We start from the raw sequence: 17,477 nt of genomic DNA on the forward strand, positions 1-17,477 counted from the left end.
TATGCATCTAGATATCTAAGGCGTTCGGCTCTGTATACTAGCTACGGTTACTTTCCATTGCATTGGGGTTACCTTTTTAGCTAGATCTAACCAGGGGGAAATAAATCTGCCAGATTTAGAGTTTTGTTCAAGTAGTTTCTGGTAACCAGTGGTGAGCCTTCAGGTCTCCCTGATATCCTCCAAGCTTGGCACCCTGAAGAACTGGAGGAACTAATGCGGTCTACAAAGCCCTGGCCTGTGCTACAGAATGGAAAATAGTTAATTTTCTTCTGAGGGAAACTTCCTGTACAGAATCTGAAGTTGAGATGTTTATAGTTTGAAGATGTAATGCAGTAATATGCAACCTTTATTTAAAGATGACAGACTGATAATGTCACTTTATTCACCATTCATCTGTTAAGGTTTGATTTTACATTCTTGTATCAAGTTGTTTTTCTGAACATTAACAAAATAAAATCTACTCTTATGCAATAATAATATATATATATATATATATATATATATATATAGAGCAGAAAACTTATCAAAGGAACAAGTTGATTTATTAGCCAATAACCCAAAGCAAAATCACCTCAATAATATTGAACTACACAGCAGATACAAAGATGTAACGATTCCAGAACTTTCTCACATTGTATTATAACTTTATACAGCCATTTTAAAATGTAATAAAGATGTCACCTTTCAAATCTCAATACATAAAACCTTCATGATTTAAATATGAATGAATCATTCAGAACAAGTGTCTTCCTCGTGTTTTAGCAGCTACAGTATGTGTTGGCTTGGTTCTGCCAATTGAGATTTTGCTAATTCTTTCAATCCTGTGCAAATGTGGGTACAGTAATGTACAAACCAAACACCAAATATAGGTTGGATGAAACATTGCATTTGTCTGTTTCACAATGGACAAATAAAGCTGTATTGCATGATCAGGAAGTAAAATTAAATTGGGTTATGTTATGTTGTTCAAGGATTAAAATTGCTCTTACATAGTTAGCCAATCTAGGGGTGTCTCCCCCCCCCAGGACAGACCCTCCTAGACAGACCCTACCCCTCTACTAGACAGACCCTCCTAGACAGACCCTACCCCCCTACTAGACAGACCCTCCTAGACAGACCCTACCCCCCTACTAGGCAGACCCCCCTAGACAGACCCCCCCCCACACACACACACACACAGGACAGACCCTACCTCTCTACTAGACAGACCCTACCCCCCTCCTAGACAGACCCCTCCTAGACAGACCCTCCCCCCTCCTAGACAGACCCCCCCTCCTTCTAAAAAGACTACTAGACAGACCCTCATAGACAGACCCCCCCACACACACACTGGACAGACCCTACCCCCTCTACTAGACACTTTACAAGCATTTGTGTATGTGACCAATAAAATGTGATTTGTATAACCATCCACACAATAAGTTACATTACTGCACTCCGAATCAATCAGATCATTCTAAATAAATACCAGTTCACCATGTAAAGGGGCGTAGAAGACAACAGAAGAGAGGAAGAGGAAAGGATGGCGCAACAAATGTTTTAAAACGGCAAACTATTGAGAGAGAGAGAGAGAGAGAGATCATGTGACTCCACAGTATTTAAAGTAGCCTAGTTCAAATGGGAAGCTATCATCAGCGCCTTGTTTTTCCAACATTCAAGCCTACAAGAACTGTTAATTTAGCTTCTACTCTCTACATGTATTATTCTAAAAACAATTGTATCTGACTATAGTATTAGGAACAAATGGAAACCGCCTGTCAGGTGCATACTCCCAGTTAGAAGGACCCTAGTCTCCCAAGGCCATCGTTCTAAATGGGTTTCTGAGGCTAGAATGACCCTAGTCTCCCAAGGCCATCGTTCCAAATGGGTTTCTGAGGCTAGAATGACCCTAGTCTCCCAAGGCCATCGTTCCAAATGGGTTTCTGAGGCTAGAATGACCCTAGTCTCCCAAGGCCATCGTTCCAAATGGACTTCCGAGGCTTGAATGACCCTAGTCTAGGTGAAACTTAAGTCAATGACATTTTTCAGGTAATGTGGTGACCACAATAAAAATGTGTAATTCAGTAGTATTAGCTCATCATATTCAGATAGGAGCGTACAGTACATACAGACAAGAGGTCTGTTCTACACACTGAACACAGACACGCCAGTGGCAAAACTGCTAGACATCCATACAACGTTGTTAAGCTTTATAAAACAATTTCTTCTAACAAAAATGGTTTCGTTAAAGATGTCCAGATCTATGTGACTGTTATTACATTTCTAAAAACAAAATGTGGCCTTAGCGCCTGTGTTTACGTTCGATTGATTCCTATAGTCCTTCCTTCACATTGGGGTCTACTCTCACTAGTGTAGGATTAGCTCAACATATTAAACATCATTTGTGTAGAGAAATGAGGAGGCATGAGGTGAATACCTATTTGTATACTACATTCCCCCCCCTCTGACTCAAACTAAACACGTTTTTTTTACTGCTTTAGGCAGTCACAACTGCATACAATGTTTAGATAGACTTATTCTATTGTTCTAATATAGCCAAATCATAACTTGAGTTAAAAAAAAATTAAAAAATAATTTTCACACCATTGACATCAATGCATGATTTAGAAGGTGAATGTTTGAGTTAGGTACACAGTTCTCATGTTAGGATTAAATCCCTTTAGTTTAGAGGAGGAGGTTGATTCCTGCTATGAAAGCTTAACGTGTTGATACAGTGGATCAAAACATGTTATTGCTATCCAACTTTAAATGCTTATAAATATTTCCACTTGCATCTTGTCATTTAGGCAAAATAGTTAAAAATAGTTAAGAATAGGGTGGCTTGGTAGAATAATTTTACCAAGCCACAGTAACTAACTACAACCTATTTACCATAGTCCCAACCCCGAATCACATCAATGAAAAATGAAAGATCTTTATGTAAGTGCAGGGGAGGGGGAAAAAAGGACATGTCTTCAATAGAAACGTATACGTAATATTTCCCAAGATCCCCAGTCCCAAGCAATGGGAGAGGCATGTATAACCCGTAATGTCATCATGGTGCTGTTTACATTCACTTATTTTGAAGAGTCTAGCTACAGTAGATATTAAGAGAAGCTCCCAAAGACCATAAAACAGCTTCTAAAACAACAGTTCCATGATTCCAGATTCACCAGCATTCCAGAACCATCACACCATTCCATCCCAACAGAAAAGGAACTTGGAGAATACATTTTTTTTTTAATCAACCACAAAAACCCGACTGGACCTCTGGTCTCCTGCTGAATTCTGGCTGTGTCTCACTCAGATCACAAAGCCTCATTGGATACCTCACTGATGAGAGCTGCACTGGAACAACTCTCCGCCAGGCGCTAGAAGGTCAGGGGTTAGAGGTCAAGGGTCATGGTGGAGGGAGGGAAGGAGGAAGTAGCAGGAGGCGAAGAAGAGAGCAGCAGCAGCGAGCCTCTGGTTGTACAGATAGAAGAAACATGTTCTTCGATGTAGAGCAGTAAGCCTCAGGACAGACAGGAGACTAGATTCCTCTTGTAACTGCAGGAGTCTCTGAGTTGTAAATTACAGACAGGAGACAAGTGGGTCCTCTTGTAGCTGCAGGAGTCTCTGGGTTGTAAAGGACAGACAGAAGACTAGATTCCTCTTGTAGCTGCAGGAGTCTCTGGGTTGTAAAGGACAGACAGGAAACTAGATTCCTCTTGTAGCTGCAGGAGTCTCTGGGTTGTAAAGGACAGACAGGAGACTAGATTCCTCTTGTAGCTGCAGGAGTATCTGGGTTGTAAAGGACAGACAGGAGACTAGATTACTCTTGTAGCTGCAGGAGTCTCTGGGTTGTAAAGGACAGACAGGAGACTAGATTCCTCTTGTAGCTGCAGGAGTCTCTGGGTTGTAAAGGACAGACAGGAGACGAGTGGGTCCTCTTGTAGCTGCAGGAGTCTCTGGGTTGTAAAGGACAGACAGAAGACTAGATTCCTCTTGTAGCTGCAGGAGTCTCTGGGTTGTAAAGGACAGACAGGAAACTAGATTCCTCTTGTAGCTGCAGGAGTCTGGGTTGTAAAGGACAGACAGAAGACTAGATTCCTCTTGTAGCTGCAGGAGTCTCTGGGTTGTAAAGGATAGACAGGAAACTAGATTCCTCTTGTAGCTGCAGGAGTCTCTGGGTTGTAAAGGACAGACAGGAGACTAGATTCCTCTTGTAGCTGCAGGAGTCTCTGGGTTGTAAAGGACAGACAGGAGACGAGCAGGTCCTCTTGTAGCTGCAGGAGTCTCTGGGTTGTAAAGGACAGACAGGAGACTAGATTCCTCTTGTAGCTGCAGGAGTCTCTGGGTTGTAAAGGACAGACAGGAGACGAGTAGGTCCTCTTGGGAGCTGCATGTTCAACCTGTTACTCCAGAAGATCCTACAGAAGCACAGAGAACAAAAACATTTCTATGGAAGTGGACTTTTCACAGAAAGGACTAGAGAAAACACTGAGGCAATGGAGAGACGGCCATTCCCATACCCAAGTATTGACCTATATTGTATCTGTTCAGTACGTGCTAAGGACACACAAATAACCTAACAAAAAGGACGTGTAAGTGTTTTTATGGTAACATTACCTCGTCTGAATCGTCGTGGAAGTCGGCCATGTTTCTGGTCTGAGTGTAGTTGCTGTCTAGGGGTTCGTCTAGTCCCTGGGCCTCAGCATGCTGCTGTAGGACAGAGTAGCTGTGTACCAGGAACCTGGGGGAGCCAATCAAAACACAGATACACTGAGCCCCTTAAACCCCTTTCACATGATTGTTGTGCCAGAAACTAGGGTGCATGAGTAACGGCTTAGTATAGTGTAACAGATGTGAAACGGCTAGCTTAGTTAGCGTGGGCGCTAAATAGCGTTTCAATCAGTGACGTCACTTGCTCTGAGACCTTGAAGTAGTAGTTCCCCTTGCTCTGCAAGGGCCGCGGCTTTTGTGGCGCGATGGGTAACGATGCTTCGAGGGTGACTGTTGATGTGTGCAGAAGGTCCCTGGTTCGCGCCCGGGTATGGGCGAGGGGACGGTTTAAATTTGTACTGTTACAATAGCTTGGGTCAGTATAGCTTGGCTCGGATCATTAGAAGCTCTCTACAGCTCTCCCCTAAACTACTGATCAGCCTCTTTGCTCTGCACTTCTTTGTGCACTTCATACAGTACTAAAACAACATAATGAATCAGAAAAACAGCTTCGGGAAGTATTCAGGCCACTCAAGGACCTTCAGAGACTTGTCCAGAAGCCACTCCTGCATTGTCTTGGCTGTGTGCTTAGGGTCGTTGTCCTGTTGGAAGGTGAACTTTCACCCCAGACTGAGGTCCTGGGTGCTCTGGAGCAGGTTTTCATCAAGGATCTCTCTGTACTTTGCTCCATTCATCTTTGTCTTGATTCTGACTAGTCTCCCAGTTCCTGCCACTGAAAAACATCCCCACAGCATGAATGCTGCCACCACCATGCATCACCGTAGGGATGGTGCCAGTTTTCTTCCAGACGTGACGCTTGGCATTCAGGCCACAGAGTTCAATCTTGCTTTCATCAGATCAGATAATCTGGTTTCTCATGGTATGAGTCCTTTAGGTGTCTTTTGGCAAATTCCAAGCGGGCTGTCATGTGCCTTATACTGAGGAGTGGCTTCCGCCTGATTGGTGGAGTGCTGCAGAGACGGATGTCCTTCTGGAAGTTTCTCCCATCTCCACAGAGGAAATCTAGAGCTCTGTCAGAGTAACTATCGGGTTCTTGGACACCTCCCTGACCAAGTCCCTTCTCCCCCGATTGCTCAGTTTCGCCGGGAGGCCAGCTCTAGGAAGAGTCTGTGGTTCCAAACTTCTTCCATTTAAGAATGATGGAGGCCACTGTGTTCTTGGGGACCTTCAATGCTGCAGAAATGTGTTGGTACCCTTCCTCGGATGTATTGCCTCGATACAATCATGTCTCGGAGCTCTACGGACAATTCCTTCGAACCTCATGACCTGGTTTTTGCTCTGACATGCACTGTCAACTGTTGGACCTTATATAGACAGGTGTTTGCCTTTCCAAATCATGTCCAATCAATTGAATTTACCACAGGTGGACTCCAATCAAATTGTAGAAACATCAAGGATGATCAATGGACACAGGATGCACCTGAGCTCAATTTCGAGTCTCGCAGCAAAGGGTCTGAATACTTATGTAAATAAGGTATTATTATTATTATTTATACATTTGTAAAAATAAAAAAAAATAAAAAAAACAACCTGTTTTCACTTTGTCATTATGTGGTTTTGTGTGTAGATTGATGAGGATTTTATTTATTTATTATTTATTAGAATAAGACTGTAACGTAACTAAATGTGGAAAAAGTCAAGCTGTCTGAATACTTTCCGAATGTGTACCTGGCTACAACTGGACATACAGTACTAAAACAACATAATGAATCATAAAAACAGCTCTACTGTCCTGATCTAAAACAACATAATGAATCATAAAAACAGCTCTACTGTCCTGATCTAAAACAACATAATGAATCATTAAAACAGCTCTACTGACCTGATCTAAAACAACATAATGACTCATAAAAACAGCTCTACTGTCCTGATCTAAAACAACATAATGACTCATAAAAACAGCTCTACTGTCCTGATCTAAAACAACATAATGACTCATATAAACAGCTCTACTGACCTGATCTAAAACAACATAATGACTCATAAAAACAGCTCTACTGTCCTGATCTAAAACAACATAATGAATCATAAAAACAGCTCTACTGTCCTGATCTAAAACAACATAATGACTCATATAAACAGCTCTACTGACCTGATCTAAAACAACATAATGAATCATTAAAACAGCTCTACTGACCTGATCTAAAACAACATAATGACTCATAAAAACAGCTCTACTGACCTGATCTAAAACATAATGACTCATATAAACAGCTCTACTGTCCTGATCTAAAACAACATAATGAATCATAAAAACAGCTCTACTGTCCTGATCTAAAACAACATAATGACTCATATAAACAGCTCTACTGACCTGATCTAAAACAACATAATGACTCATATAAACAGCTCTACTGACCTGATCTAAAACAACATAATGAATCATAAAAACAGCTCTACTGTCCTGATCTAAAACAACATAATGAATCATAAAAACAGCTCTACTGTCCTGATCTAAAACAACATAATGACTCATATAAACAGCTCTACTGACCTGATCTAAAACAACATAATGAATCATAAAAACAGCTCTACTGTCCTGATCTAAAACAACATAATGAATCATAAAAACAGCTCTACTGACCTGATCTAAAACATAATGAATAATAAAAACAGCTCTACTGTCCTGATCTAAAACAACATAATGAATCATAAAAACAGCTCTACTGTCCTGATCTAAAACAACATAATGAATCATAAAAACAGCTCTACTGTCCTGATCTAAAACAACATAATGAATAATAAAAACAGCTCTACTGTCCTGATCTAAAACAACATAATGAATCATAAAAACAGCTCTACTGTCCTGATCTAAAACAACATAATGACTCATATAAACAGCTCTACTGACCTGATCTAAAACAACATAATGAATCATAAAAACAGCTCTACTGTCCTGATCTAAAACAACATAATGACTCATATAAACAGCTCTACTGACCTGATCTAAAACAACATAATGACTCATAAAAACAGCTCTACTGTCCTGATCTAAAACAACATAATGACTCATATAAACAGCTCTACTGACCTGATCTAAAACAACATAATGAATCATAAAAACAGCTCTACTGTCCTGATCTAAAACAACATAATGAATCATAAAAACAGCTCTACTGTCCTGATCTAAAACAACATAATGAATCATAAAAACAGCTCTACTGTCCTGATCTAAAACAACATGATGAATAATAAAAACAGCTCTACTGTCCTGATCTAAAACAACATAATGAATAATAAAAACAGCTCTACTGACCTGATCTAAAACAACATAATGAATCATAAAAACAGCTCTACTGTCCTGATCTAAAACAACATAATGACTCATAAAAACAGCTCTACTGTCCTGATCTAAAACAACATGACTCATAAAAACAGCTCTACTGACCTGATCTAAAACAACATAATGACTCATAAAAACAGCTCTACTGACCTGATCTAAAACAACATAATGACTCATAAAAACAGCTCTACTGACCTGATCTAAAACAACATAATGAATCATAAAAACAGCTCTACTGACCTGATCTAAAACAACATAATGAATCATATAAACAGCTCTACTGACCTGATCTAAAACAACATAATGAATCATATAAACAGCTCTACTGACCTGATCTAAAACAACATAATGACTCATAAAAACAGCTCTACTGACCTGATCTAAAACAACATAATGAATCATAAAAACAGCTCTACTGACCTGATCTAAAACATAATGAATAATAAAAACAGCTCTACTGACCTGCCACCGCAGACATACTTCTTGACGATGAGGACCCCAGCTATGATTGCGAGCAGCACAATGATTAAAACAGTCACTATGATGGGTGCAGAGCTGGACAGATGGCCGTCTATCTGTAGGAGCGGAGAGATACAGACAGAGATAGAGAGAGCAGAGTAAGACTTACAGCAGCAAATAAGAAAGTCATGTTAACATTACTACTGACAGTGGTGCAGCATCACCTCCATAGACATGTTGCAGTGGTCAATTGTTACATAACAGGACCAATGAGATCCATTGGTAGTCTGGGGAGTTTTGACTCCACCCCCAGCAGGCTAAACTGGTTGATAGAACGTCATTATGACCCAATTCAACTGGATGTAATTGACTGCTTTTCTGCTTGGAGTCAAAACTCACCAGATTACCAATGGATTATGGTCCATCGTAGACCAGGACCAATGAGATTCACTGACATATATTTCTACTAACCAGTCGTTCCTGAGGTCCCAGCAGATCACTGACACACCTCTTACTGAGGTCGATCTCTTTTCTCTCCGGCTGTTTTCCTCCCTCACACTTATCCCCGGGGATCTTCCTATAGCTGTGGACCAAGAGGACATGCTTAGTGGTCAGTCGTGTATCTTAATCTTGTTTATTGTTTACTCCATGTGTAACTCTGTGTTGTTGTCTGTTCACACTGCTATGCTTTATCTCTGCCAGGTCGCAGTTGTACATGAGAACTTGTTCTCAACTAGCCTACCTGGTTAAATAAAGGTGAAATAATAAAATTAAAATAAATAAAAAATTGAGGTAATGGAGGTGGTTTGGTGAGCCACACTTGTGTGATGAGTAGCTCTGTCTTGAGACTTGGAATGCTTGTGTTAGCATCCCCAAGCTAATGCCTAGGCTTTCACTCAGTGGGCTAACACGGTCTCGTTATGCACAGGAGACCCAGGTTGGAACACAGAGACTAAAGCCTTACCCTCTGGTCTGCAGCAGCTCCTCCTTGCCTTGCAGACAGAACTCCAGAAGGTGGCCCTTCAGGTCCGGCTGCTCCACACACTCAGAGCTGTTCTCTTTACGATAGTACCCAAAGTCACTAAAGGTGGGGCAGCGTGGAGCAGGTTAAACAAGGACAGACCGAGTGAGACCGGGACATAGACAGACAGGGACAGAGACAAACAGGATGGGAGAGACAGAACGGGAGGGAGGGATAGACCGGGACAGACAGGGACAGACAACATTGTGAATTGTTTGTATGTTTCTGATGTGCTGACCTGAACAAAATAAATTAAGCTAGTCTTGTTGAATCTAGTCTAGTTTAATCTATTCTAATCTAGTCTAGTTGAATCTATTCTAATATAGTCTAGTTGAATCTAGTCTAGTTGAATCTAGTCTAGTTGAATCTATTCTAATCTAGTCTAGTTGAATCTATTCTAATCTAGTCTAGTTGAATCTATTCTAATCTAGTCTAGTTGAATCTATTCTAATCTAGTCTAGTTGAATCTATTCTAATCTAGTCTAGTTGAATCTATTCTAATCTAGTCTAGTTGAATCTATTCTAATCTAGTCTAGTTGAATCTATTCTAATCTAGTCTAGTTTAATCTAATCTAGTCTAGTTGAATCTATTCTAATCTAGTCTAGTTTCATCTAATCTAGTCAAGTTGGATATATTCTAATCTAGTCTAATCTATTCTCCTTTACAATACACAACTGCAATATGCCCATGAATTTACAGTTTACAAAACAACAGTTGAAGTAATTGAACCACTGACCACAGGAAGTCATCCAGGGTGCAGAGGCAGGGGGTGGGTTGTTTGTTGACCTCATAGTCCCGTCCGTTCCAGCAGACCGAGGCCTTCCTCAGACGCAGTAACTTCTCCTTGTAACCCAGCATACAGCCGTCGTTAGGGTCGCTGATGTCATCAGAGTGCGCCAGCCACTGCACGTAGTCCTGGTCCTCACCTGAGAAACAGACATGAGGCTTTTGCTCAGCGGGCCGACACAGTTCTTTGAGGTGTGAAAGACAACCAGGTTTGAACCCCAGTCAGTCCCATCTATATTACATCAGTTTCCTTTAGACTGGTTGTGCGGATGTGTAACCAGGCCAATACAGTGCATCTCAGGTTGGCTAAGTAGTGTGAAGTGTTTAATTGTATCTCCTGGTACTCACAGGTTCTAGTGAGCAGCTCTCGGAAGTCAACGGTGACAGATACCCAGTACTGACTGAGCAGAGAGTCTCTGTAGCCCCAGACACTGACGTTCATAGACCTCGCCCCCGGCTCCACCGCTAGCCCTGTGAAGTGGATGGGATCGCTGGTGAACTGGTGAACGTGCCAGCACTGGCCCTCGTCTGTGGAAAACCTGACAGGAAAGAACACATTACCCTAAGTCAGAACATTTGCCACAGGGTGTGTTAAATCGTAACGTGGTTTTCTATGGAAGCCCTAGCAGATGTTTCAGTTCTTTCTCTCTTTCTTTAGGTTTTTTCGAGGCCTCTGCATTCTAGCCTGGATACCAGTATTGTCTTACAGCAGAATAGCCTGAGACTGGGATCCAGGCTACCTGCATCGCCTCGCCCTCTGAAATGACTCCCTGGCCTATTCCCTATATAGTACACTACTTAGAACAGAACCCTTATTGTTCCTATATAGTACACTACTTAGACCACATAGCCCTTATTGTTCCTATATAGTACACTACTTAGAACACATAGCCCTTATTGTTCCTATATAGTACACTATTTAGAACACATAGCCCTTATTGTTCCTATATAGTACACTACTTAGAACACATAGCCCTTATTGTTCCTATATAGTACACTATTTAGAACACATAGCCCTTATTGTTCCTATATAGTACACTATTTAGACCAGAGCCCTTCTTATGGACACACAGACGCACTTGATGTCTTTGATGAGCTGAGCAGAGTGCTCCACGGCCACCAGGAGTCCACCAGAGTCAAGGATGGCATAGTGGTGAGGTCCCTCCAGGGCCTGTAGCCAGGTGTAACCTCCATCATCTGACACGAATACGTCAGGCTTCATCACAGAGATGGCATCGCCCACACTCCCTGAGAGGTTAGGGGGTCAGAGGTCAAGTAAAATAGACAGCAAGGTGTAGGGTGTCTATGCCCATGAGGCATTTACAAGTTATATTCTTCAAGAATCAATGGCTATACAGTATATCATATTTTTAAGGTACATTTTTTTTAACAAAAATGTATGAACCAATCCCAGACCGACCCTATAATTATATTCAAATATATTAATTATATGGTAAACCTTCAGCACCATTTGACCTGGAAGGAAAAACTCCCAACCATACCCATGACACATCCATAGTACACAACGTGGCATATAGGGGCGTGATATAGATTACATTTTGCATGTCAACATTTGCATATCGAGTGTGGTCCATCAATGTAAAGACACAGGCGTGTGTGTGTGTGTATGTGTGTGTGTGTGTGTGTGTGTGTGTGTGTATTGCAGCACTCAAGCATCATCTTGTCTATGTAATGTCTCCTCAACACCTTCCAGACCAGAGGAGAACTCCGTCCATTCAGGTGTGTTCCTTTTATCTCTGACACTGTCTAATGTAAGAAAGGGTTAGTTTTGTGGAATTTAGATGTATCAGATGTGATGAATAAGATGGGAGTTAATTTGATAACATATAATTTAGTTAATTCGATAACATATCATTTTGTGCTGCTAATATCGATTGATTTCCTGAATTGACTGAGTAGAAATAGAATTGACTCTTGATATCCTTTGATTGATTCATGTTTTACCGTGGCATTGCAATAGGACCGATGCTAGTAACAACTCTTTATCATTGTCGAAGCGTGTTGAAGCCCACAACACATTAACATCTCAGAGACAAACAGAACTTTCAGTTAGCTGACTTTTATGCACAACGGATTTTCATCAACACTTTCACTTCCTGTGAAATCAATCTCACCCTGAGTGTCCCCACCAATGGCTACTTCCTGTGGCTGATAGTGACCGGAGCGAGTTCTTCTTCTCTCAACCTGGCCGTGTGTCCGACGTCCTCTTCTACCCGTCTTCCGTTTTCTTCTGTTTTCAGCATACCACATCAAAACAACTGCAGTCTCAAGTCTTGCAGCGTTTGGTATGGGTCTCTTGTTCACTGGTCGACCCCCTGTTCCAGTGCTGCATCTGCGTGGAGCACAAACAGCTAGGGTGAGCTGTTGTGGCGTTGCCTGGCTGATAGTTCTGGGGGCCGGTTTGTTCGGTGTGCTTCTGATTGGAATGTCTACATTCAACTATGCTGACGTCTGTGATGTTCTGCTGCCTCTCAGTTCTCAGGGTTCTGAAACAACCTGGGCCCGGGGACAGGGAGGGGACAAATAACATGAAGATGAGGACGTTCAAGATCATTTCAATTATCCTGGTGAATATTTTGGTGAATTACCTCCCTGTGATTTTAAATGATGTCTTTGTCCATCGTCCTCAACCATGTTGAAGCGCAGTACGCACATTCCATTGGCTTGTCCATTAATGTAATCACCGGGTTTGTGCAGCCCCTGCTCTGCCCCACAGGGCAGAGCAGATCTCTTACAAAGGACTCAGCCCTGCCACTTCCACGCTGACAGATCGTAACCTCTGCTCAGTCAGTCTGCGGTTCAAGATGTTTGTTCCTGCATAGAGCTTGTTATCCTGTTGTGCCAGTTTTTCCCCTAGCCTGACGCTGCTTTTCTCTCCGCTACAGTTCCATCTGCTCTGACTCTGGTCCCTGTCTCCAGTCCCTTGTCTCATCAGTCCTGCTTCCTTACTCTACTGCTTCCTTCGATTCCGCTCTTGACCTGCTTACCCTGCCCCTACTCCCCTTGCCTCAGTTACTGGTTCCCTGCTACCCGCCCAAGTTTCCCCTGGCCTGCATCCATCTCCCCCCCCTGCTTTTCAATAAATACCTTAGTTACCTTATCCCTGTCTCCTAGTCTGAGTCTGCACTTGGATTAACCTGCTCCGCCCCGCCTAACAGTAAGATCTGGCCACAGATAGGAACCCAGCAGACTTAGATCCTCTCCACCAAACCCTCACCGGCCAAGGCGCCCCGCTCGAGCAACATGACCAAGCCCTGAAAACCCTTCTGGAGCACGTCAAGGAGTTTTCACTGAGCTTTTCTGACCTGCAGAGCAACAGCCCTACTCTTACGCTAGCGAACGGGCCAAGCTTTCCTTCCTGATTGGATGCCTCTGTGGAGCAGTGCTTTCCTGGGCCACGGTGTTATGGTAGAAACAGTCCCCCTTTTGCTTTCCTACTCCAGCTTCACAGAGGAGATGAAGAGTCTTTGACCACCCTGTCTGCAATAAGGATGCCGCTAAACGACTTCTGTCCCTCCGTCAAGGCTCCCATAGTGTCACTGAAATGGCAAATGAGTTTCGCACCCTCACTGCTGAGAGCGGCTGGAATGAGGCCCGCCCTTCAGGGAGCATTCCAGAATGCTCTCATGAGCTCATCTCTCTCGCCATCCGCATCCGACAACTGTCTCCGGGAGCGTCAGAGGGAGAGGGAAAGTAAGGTTGCATGCACCATAACATCTGCTTCCTTGCCTTGTTCTCCTTCTCCGACTGCCTCCCTCCCCAAGTCTCTTCCAGAACATGAACCCATGCAGCTCGGCCGGGCCCGTCTCTCTTCAGAAGAGATGCAGAGCCGAATCAGCACTAGGAGCTGCCTATACTGTGGCCAGGTTGGTCACTTTGTCTCTACTTGATCCCTGTGTCCAGCAAAAGAGGTGGCTCAGCAGTAGTGGGGGATATACTGTTGAGCCAAATCGCCTGCCGATCTCCCCCCGACCCGTGCTTGACGGCACCCTTGTGTGGTAGAGCCAGGCTTTTCCTCTGCCTGCTCTCATCGACTTGGGCGCCGACGAGAGTTTCCTGGACCGTGGTGTCGTTACCCAGTTGGGCCTGGACACTGTTCCACTCGATTCACCCCTCGATGCCAAAGCTCACAATGGACAGTTCCTCACCCGTGCCTGTGAGGGAATCGTCCCTGTCCTCCTGCGTCTCTCTGGAAACCACCAGGAAAGGATCAGTTTCCACATAATCGATTGCCCTCAGTTTCCTCTCGTTCTTGGCCTTCCATGGTTAAAGCTGCACAACCCACAGATCGACTGGACCGCCAGAAATGTACCCACTTGGAGTTAATTTTGTCACTCTAATTGTCTACATTCTGCCTTTGCCCCTCCCTTGTCTGTGCCCCAGTTCATTCCAGAACCTCCGGACCTGTCATCAGTTCCTCCCGAGAATAAACTTTCACCTGCAGAGAAAAATGTTGACATGGCATTCCCACTGACATCGTTTCCGACAGGGGACCCCAGTTTACATCAAATGTATGGAGATCCTTCTGTTCAGCTCTTTGTATCAATGTCTGTCTTTCTTCTGGATATCACCCCCAGACCAACAGCCAGACCGAACGGCAAACCAGGAGATGGAGACTGCCCTACGCTGCGTGACATCTGATAACCCTTCCTCCTAAAGCGCCCAGCTACCCTGGGTTGAATATGGTGTTTCCTCCGACACATTGGTGCGGCTGGCTTCGGGTTAAGTGGGCATTGTGTCAAGAAGCAGTGCAGTTGGGTTGTGTTTCGGAGGACGCACGGCTCTCGACCTTTGCCTCTCCCGAGTCCGTATGGGAGTTGCAGCGATGAGACAAGACTAACTACCAATTGGATACCACAAACGGGGTAAAATAAAGAGCGTCTGCTGAATGACCAAAACACATTGGGTATTATCACAGAGATTGTATCGCCCAAACTCCCTGAAGGCGGGAGTCAGAGGCTAGGGGTTAGGGGTCAGGAGATGGTCGCGCCTGGAACTCCGAGTGTTAACGCTTGATCAGACTCCGGCACGACGACCTGGCTTTTTTTTTGCTTAGTCAAATTGACAGAGTCATGAACAGGTGAATGACTAAGGAGATGTGTGCGATTTACCGTGAGCCATGATGAGTCCTACAGCGTTTGGTTCACTGAGAGGCAGCATGGGGACGTTCAGCTTCATAGCCGCGCTGTAAGCTGCGTGGATGTGGAGACTGCACTTGTCGGGGTCTTTGGCTGTGGAGTCACACTTGGTGTTGGCAGGCTTCTGCAGGGGCACCCATTCCCCTCCCTGGTCGAAGGACACCACGGACTGCACCGAGCCATCTGGACAACAACACAACAAGAGACATTTACACCCCCCCCCCCAACAATATTTATTTGGACAGCGAAGCTATTTTTTTTATGTTTTATTTGTCTCTATACTCCAGCATTTTGGATTTTCAATCAAATATTTAATGAGGCGACTGTAAACAAACGAAAGCAATTGATGTGTCGTGTCCCTCCATTTGAATAAGCATTGGGACAAATTCACATAGTGTAAGAACAAGGATCTCACCCCCCCCCCCCCCCCCAAAAAAAAATGCTATCCTCCCCTGTTAGTGGTAATACTGAGAGGTTAACATGTCTTGGGGGTATGATCTCTCTCTACCCCTTGTAACTTTCTCACTCATCATTATTCCCAATTATTTTCGCTAATCATGGTAGCATCCACTTTAAAATGTGTTCAGAAACACGTTTTATTCTTATGTACAATAAAACTGTGACTCCAAAATGACACAATACATTATTTACCATTCATTTCTATTGGGCGCACATGTAGTCATTGTACGCTAGGTAAAATGGGACCAAATGCTAAACTTTTGACTACATTATAATACACACAAGTGAATTTGTCCATATACTTATTACATATTCAAAATGGGGGGACTAGATACATAAAGTGCTTTCATTTCTAAACAGTAAAACAAGTATGCATGAAAATACCCTAAAATAAAAAGGTGACATTCTGTACTGTCGCCCTCATATGAAACAAATCCCAAATACTAGCGTAAAAAGAGAATAAAAGTTGTAGCTTCACTGTCCACATAAATACTTATTTCTTATATTTCACCTTTATTTTAACCTGGTAGGCCAGTTGAGAACAAGTTCTCGTTTACAACTGCGACCTGGCCAAGATAAAGCAAAGCATTGTGACAAAAACAACAGAGTTACACATGGGATAAACGTACAGTCAATAACACAAAATAAAATAAAAATATCTATGTACAGTGTGTGGAAATATAGAAGAGTAGGGATGTAGGCAATAAATAGGCCCTAGAGCCAAAATAATGACAATTTAGCATTAACACTGGAGTGAGATGTGCAAATAGAGATACTGGGGTGCAAAAGAGCAAGAGGATAAGTAATAATATGGGGATGAGGTAGTTGGGTGTGCTATTTACAGATGGGCTACGTACAGGTAGAGTGATCGGTAAGCTGCTCAGACAGCTGATGCCTAAAGTTAGATGGAGTGTATATATAACCCAGTGTATATATGGGTCCACTGGTCTTCCTGAGCTGCTGTAGACATGCAGCTGATCTCACACTGAACAGCTAAGGAGAGTCATACTGGGCCTCATAACTGGCATATAATACACAGGAGTCTGAGGACATAGGAGTCTTCGAGACACAGGAGTCTGGGGACACAGGAGTCTAAGTGCTCTGAGTGTTGGAGCATTTAAAGCAGGTGTATGTGTGTGTGTGTGTGTGTGTATGTATGTGTGTGTGTAGTCCCTACCCTCTGCCAGTATACTGGTGATGAAGACCCCTCGTAGAGAGGTAACGTTGGTGAAGTCAGTGTCTCCCCCTGTGGTGGTGTAGAGGTGACGCTCCAGAGACTTAGAGTACACTGTACCCCTGTCGTCTGACACGTAGATGCTGCCATAGCCTGTGTCTGGGGACATATAGGAGAGAGACAGTTCTATTACTGTATTAAGTGAAGGAGAGGAAGAGAGGAGGTGACGAGGAAAGGAAAGGAAAGGAGGAACAGAGGATGGGAGGAGTAGAGTAGAAGAGGAAGGGAGATTAACTCTCTAAAACAGATGGATTATAATGGAGATTTTTTTAAATTTAGGGACAGGAAGAGGACAGAACATTGGTCCTGTTAGGGTCATATCCAACATGGTTAACTAGAGGGACAGGAAGAGGACAGAACATTGGTCCTGT

General features: G+C 43.2%; 1 protein-coding gene across 1 annotated transcript in view; it reads right to left on the reverse strand.

Annotated features, from left to right (window-relative positions):
• Positions 1–345: 345 nt before the first annotated feature.
• Positions 346–17,477, reverse strand: part of LOC110531272 (sortilin) — a 40,958-nt gene continuing 23,826 nt past the window's right edge. The window contains exons 10-19 of the mRNA XM_036988931.2: positions 17,050–17,205; positions 15,387–15,596; positions 11,334–11,502; positions 10,603–10,793; positions 10,205–10,394; positions 9,411–9,527; positions 8,918–9,029; positions 8,450–8,562; positions 4,591–4,714; positions 346–4,391 (exon numbers count right to left, since the gene is read on the reverse strand). Of these exons, the coding sequence (XP_036844826.2) occupies positions 4,377–4,391; positions 4,591–4,714; positions 8,450–8,562; positions 8,918–9,029; positions 9,411–9,527; positions 10,205–10,394; positions 10,603–10,793; positions 11,334–11,502; positions 15,387–15,596; positions 17,050–17,205 (1,397 nt within the window). The 3' untranslated portion in view covers positions 346–4,376. The remainder of the gene's footprint in view (positions 4,392–4,590; positions 4,715–8,449; positions 8,563–8,917; positions 9,030–9,410; positions 9,528–10,204; positions 10,395–10,602; positions 10,794–11,333; positions 11,503–15,386; positions 15,597–17,049; positions 17,206–17,477) is intronic.

The sequence above is a fragment of the Oncorhynchus mykiss genome, chromosome 9, assembly GCF_057628025.1.
Source record: "Oncorhynchus mykiss isolate SJ-2025 chromosome 9, ASM5762802v1, whole genome shotgun sequence".
In the NCBI taxonomy this organism is placed as follows: domain Eukaryota; kingdom Metazoa; phylum Chordata; class Actinopteri; order Salmoniformes; family Salmonidae; genus Oncorhynchus; species Oncorhynchus mykiss.